General features: G+C 40.1%; 1 protein-coding gene across 4 annotated transcripts in view; it reads right to left on the bottom strand.

Moving 5' to 3' along the window:
* Nucleotides 1–837: 837 nt before the first annotated feature.
* The window catches only part of TMEM108 (transmembrane protein 108), a 515125-nt gene continuing 509962 nt past the window's right edge, over nt 838–6000 (bottom strand). For all 4 annotated transcript variants that reach the window (XM_075271286.1, XM_075271283.1, XM_075271284.1 and 1 more), the window contains 2 exons: nt 1536–1690; nt 838–1296 (listed from right to left, as the gene is read on the bottom strand). In XM_075271286.1, coding sequence (XP_075127387.1) covers nt 1174–1296; nt 1536–1690 — 278 coding nt within the window. In that variant the 3' untranslated portion in view covers nt 838–1173. The remainder of the gene's footprint in view (nt 1297–1535; nt 1691–6000) is intronic.

Raw genomic sequence — 6000 nt, 5'->3', positions numbered from 1 at the left:
GTAAGAGATTGAGTTTATCTACTGGTAAGGGCTGCCATCTATTTCTTTGACTGCTAGTATTAGATCAGTGACATTAGCAAGTAAAGGGATGTTCCCATGAACAGAACCATATTTAAATTTGGAGACAATTTAGGGAGCCTTCACACAGAGTATACGCTCCGCTCATTCTGAACGTAAAACTTGTTCAGAATGAGCGCGTAAAAACCAGCTCCCATTGATTTCTATGGGTCCCGGTATACGTACGCTCCCCATTGAAATCAATGGGAGGCTTTTTTCCCTATTGCTTTCAATGTGATACTGACAGTTCTTTTGACTTGCCAATGGATACAACCATCAATGCAGAAACTTTCTGTGATCAGGCGCTTCTCAGAAATTATTAGACAAAATCTTTAACACTCAGCAAAATTGTTAATAACTTCTATTTGCAAAAATGTTATATTTTCATTGCCAACAACTTTAAATATGGTTATGTTCACGGAACATACCCTTTAAACCTTTACCCATATATTTTTGCTTATACATATATTTGTTATTTTTTGATATATACGAGATACTTTATCAGAGAGTGATTATACATGCATTGCATTGACTTCCAGGGAGACCAACCAGGCATCATTGGCTCTTAGGATTAAGGTGGAGACAGACCATTGTGGTTGACTTTTAGTCATAGCATGTTCATGTCCAGTCCACGTGAGTAGCGATTGGAAAACTGCATCAAATATGAATGTTCATATAGGTTCTCAACTGAAATACAGCACATTTTATGTATTTTCTATTTATATTTTATTAACAAAAACCACAGTTTTACATATAAATAACTTTATTTATAAAGCCACAGATTATTCTGTAAAGTCTTACCACAATTGTAAAAAGATGACAATTCTTAGGAAAAACAAGCGAAAACATTGTAGTTATTGGAGGAGTAGGGGTACACAAAGCATATTTATATGATATAGGTGTATGATCTGCTTTTAGGGTACTTTGGAGGGATGGCTGTAACTTTAACTAAATCCAACTAAACTTTAAACCATCTATTATCCAGTTTCTACTGTAGATGAAGAAATAGAGCTTTTACTGTCTTTAATGTTTGGTTACAAGTTGTCCATTTTATTCAAGGCTGTTGATGTTCTGGATGTAAAACATAGTATTGAATATCTCATCGGTCAGGCATCATCATATTTCAGAAACTTGCTCATGTCCTGAAAAAAGAGTTTCCTGACAAAATGGGTTGACGAGAACCATTCCACTGTTTCGGTAGTCACCATTGGCTGGAGAGCGTGGTTCTGAGAGATGGTCCTGAGGAGAAGGAAATAGAGAGCTCAATGTAAAAAGATAAAAATAGTTATGTATTTAAAAAAATCAATGCAATGCAACTAAAAAAAACCCAAAAACCAAAAAATAAAATTAACTTGTAAAAATGCGAAGCTAGATCATGTTGAAGAATGACCCAAAAACAAGGTTGAAGAGACCCTTGACCATACTCCTCTTGGGTTGATACCACAATCTATGGAGAGCTGTACTGTCTAGTTCATTACCTCTGATGTCTCCAGAGACTGGATCTCTCGGGGTAACTCCACAGCATGCTTGTTGAAATAGTCCATTGTAATTGCATTATTCCAGTAACTTAGATTATTCTCAGGGTTAGAAGCCTTCTTCTTCCGTCTCATGCAGCATACAGTCAGTAATACAGCTATAAATGAAACATAACAGAAATGTTACAGGTTGACTACTAGTACAGTTGGTCAAGTTTCTGCTTGTTTCCACGTATGATACGCTACTATCACATAACAGTAATGTAGGCATTAGCCAAAAGATATAGAAGATGGCCTCTTTAGGCTTTTGTTAAATTCAATCCTGACCACCATATTCACTGAAACCCCAAACAAAATGGAGAATTCATTTTTTTTCCCTTGTCAATAAGTCAGTTTAACCACTAAGAATAAAATTATGGGGGACGTTCTTGCATCATGATCATAAAAAAGTTATTCCAGAGATATTTTTTCACCTGTCCTGTGGCTAAGTGACAACCACTAAATCGTGAGGATCCATAGTTTGGGACAACCAATGTTAGCCAATGTAGGATCCCAGGACAGAGAGAAGCTCAATGGCACACCAGGCATGTTTACTGCTTCATTCAAACTCAATAGCACTGAAGAAGATAGCTGGATGCTATGCTTGCATGTAGTAGCAGTGCACATGTTTGAATGCTGCTCCATGCAGTAGTCTTGCAGTTGTAGGGAATAAATGAGACAGGACCCTCATTCTGGTGATCTATGGGGGATCCAGGGATCAGATCCACACCAATCTAGCTGTTTGTTGTAAAAGGGATGTAGAATTAAACACATTTGGAATCAGTAAGGAATATAGCGAAATACTGAAAATTTGCTTTTATTATACTATAGACTAAAATCAGTGATAGAGCCATTTAACCATTTGTTTTATTCCTTGTATTAAGATTTATATATACCAGTGTTTCTCAACCTTTTCAGACTAACGGTGCCCCTGTAAAAGAAATTTCCTTGGCACACCACTACCAAATAATTTTCACCAAAAGACAAAAACATCTTAAGGATGCACATAATGTTTAATGAAGATATGCAGTCATCTTCCAAACCAGAGTATTGTGACCTCTTGGCAAATTTCCAAGGGTTGGAAATCGCTCATATTTACTTAAAGGGGTTGTCCAGTTTCAACGAATAAATGTTTCTGTTTGTATAATGAAAATGTAAAAAACTGTCCAATATACTTTCTACATCAATTCATTATGATTTCCTAAATCTCTGCTTGCTGTTACCCAGGCATGTCAAACTCAGGGTACCCCGAGGGCCACATGAGTAACAAGAGGATATTGCGAGGGCCGCACACAGCAGCTAATGGCTAGGGCCTAGGGGACTGATCACTAATACCATGCATCGCAAAAATCCGGCATTTCTATTGCAGGCTACATAGAGTAGCCTACAATAGAAAGTATAGAATGACTGGCTGGAGCCTCACAACGCTCCCGGCTGCCATAAAAATGCACGCAGGCCCCGAATCTTGCTCCGGGTGCCTGCGATTGCCGGTAAAATGGCACCTCAGTTAAAGCTGGTAGACACCATTATTGTGTTGGAGTGCTGGGGAAGGGTTGGAGTGCTGGGGGGGGGGTGCTGGGGAAGGGGGGGCTTCTGGATGTCTGGCCCTTCCCCAGCACTCCCACTGTTTTTCCCCACCCACTTGCAATTCTTGCACTCGGGGGTTAATAGGAGCACTACAGACTGTAATGCTCCAATTAACCCCCAAGTGAAAGAATTACAAGGTGGGTGGGAAAAAAAACAGTCCTCAAGCCCAAGGAAGGGCCAGACAGACATCAAAAAGCCCCCCTCCCCCAGCACCCCCTCCCCCAGCACCCCAACCCTTCCCCAGCACTCCAACCCCCCATCATCATAAATCTAGTATTTATCCAATAAATACTTAAAAAATCACAATTTCTTCTGCAGAAGCTTACCTGCTTCTGCTCTTCAGCCTGCGCTGCGGTCTTGTGAGACCACGTAGGACACATGCACATGTCGGGTGCGGGCCTGATTACATGGCCACGTCACCCAGCATGTGGGGAGGAGGGGGCGGAGTGGAGGGGGGGGGAGGAGGGGGCGGAGTGGAGGAGGGGGGGGAGAGGAGGGGGCGGAGCAGGCAGGGAGACCGGAAGTGCTGATCGTGAGTTTTGTACATCTGCGGCCCGCACAAAAGTCTCAAACTTTGTCTCTAAAGTTTAGAGACAAAGTTTGAGACTTTTGTGTGGGCCGCAGATATGCCTGTAAAGGGCCGCATGCGGCCCGCGGGCCACATGTTTGACATGCCTGCTGTTACCTATTCTGTTTACTTCCAGTGGATAAAGATCAGTTCATGATTATATGATATACCGTCCAGTCCATGGTCATGACATATGGTGGATACACAGCTCATTACTACACAGAGCTCTGATTACTGAGCTGTGACAAGTTGTTCACCTTCAATATTTCACCCATCCAGCCTTTAGACCAGTGATTCCCAACAAGGGTGCCGTGACACCCAGGGAAACCTGCCAGGGGGCTACAACACTCTGGTTGGTATGCCTTCACACAATATTATCTACGTCCTTAGGATGTTTTTTTGTCCTTTGGTAAAAACAATTTGGTAAGGATTCCCCCAGGATTGTTTTTCTCCAGGGGTGCCGTTCGAAGTCTGAAAAGGTTGGGAAACACTGCTTTAGACAGACTAGGTACTTACTGGTGAACAAGCTTCCACTTGTCATCCCATATTTTTTTATATTTGGTCTGTTTTGAATCTCCAAGACATTCTAGAGACTCCCAAGACATTTTAGCGAATCCCATCCACACATCCCATTCCAAAGTGGAAACGGTGCGATTTCAAAAACAGTTTTTGGAAATCGCAGCATGTCAATTATACCTATGGAAATGATGGAAGTTTCCCTATAGGTACAACTGAAGCAGAAAGTCTGCAGAGGAAACCTCAACACATGCAATGCATCGTGGTTTTTCAAAAAAAAGTCCACAGAGGTTTGTTGCTGTGGCCAACTACTTGAGGCTGTAGCTACAAATCTTAGCAGTCACACATTTGCTGGAAATATAAGTAGAAGACTAAGGCTAAGGCCCTGTGTAGTGAGTCACAGCCAAAAAGTGCTGTGCAAAAGATTGTGGCGAAACGCATCACATTTTTTCTGCTGAACTTTTCACGGATAGTGAGCAGAGTTTCTCTCTGCAGACTTTCTGTCCCTATTATACATATACAGAAAGACTCCATGGTTTCTTTCTCCGTGTAATTGACATGCTGCGATTTACAAAAACCAATTAGCTAGAATTCCATCCACTTTGCAGGTACTGTAAAATTCTGCGGTTTTTTGTTGCAGTGCTTCCACTAAATGAGGCACTTTCGCAATATGGGGCTCCAGGTTAAGGAGAACAAGTTACTGTCTCTATACACAAGCTCTTGCATGTTGCAAAGGATAAAACAAAAGGGACATGATATATGTCATATGAAAATATAATGGTTGAAAAAAAAACTTCAGATATGAAGGAATCTAAACCTTTTCCCATTTCTCTGCTGAACATTTGATCGCTACAAGTGGAGCTGATAAGTTTCCTGATTTTAAGTAGTAGAATAGATATTTACTGTAAAATGCATTGCTCACATGAATAACAAGCCTATATTGTATTTAATGTAATATTACAGCTCAGTCCTGTTGTATTGTATATTATTATATATTGTATAATACTGTATTCCATTCCCATTGTACACATTCCCAGACCAGATGCTGCACTGGATGCCCTGAACTGTACTCATCATTACTGCTATTAAAGCACAACTTTTCAGTGGTAGCAGTCAGTAATGCCAACTCTAGGGCAATCTTTTTATCTGCGGGTTTTGCTGACGTTCTCCCAGTCGCCATGCCCTGCACGTTGTCTGTTTTCTGACATCAGCACAACTAATGAAATGAATGTGCTGCTGTGCATCTGACTCATAGCTTTCTATTATTTACTCCTGCCATTATTCTACATTTGATCGGGTTGCTATAGTTACTGTACAATTCCCCATCCTTACACTGTGTTCTTACAGTCATGAATTTTAACGTTTTAATATTTCTTATAGTGAATTTATAATAGAGATACATGGAACCTGTCTGGTGATATCTGTACAATACAGTGATAAAGGCACATTCATTTGTTTCATATCATTCGTTGCATGTTTTATACAATATAACAGATTCGTGTAATGCAAATGGTACATAACTGATGTAATCTCATTATTTATACCATTATAATATATATTTTACCATAGTAAAGGTAATAAATGATATTTTCATAATTTACAATGGCAGAGAGGACTTTTTGCTCCTTCCATTAAACACTTTTACCAATTGATTTTTTTTTTTCCGTTTTATGAATCATTATGGATAATTCTATAGTGCATGACCCCAGTTCATCACAGAACATCCATTATAGATTGTAAACCCCATATAGGGTTCAC

The sequence above is a fragment of the Leptodactylus fuscus genome, chromosome 4 (genome assembly GCF_031893055.1).
Source record: "Leptodactylus fuscus isolate aLepFus1 chromosome 4, aLepFus1.hap2, whole genome shotgun sequence".
Taxonomy (NCBI): domain Eukaryota; kingdom Metazoa; phylum Chordata; class Amphibia; order Anura; family Leptodactylidae; genus Leptodactylus; species Leptodactylus fuscus.
This window is presented reverse-complemented; position numbering and strand designations above follow the sequence as displayed.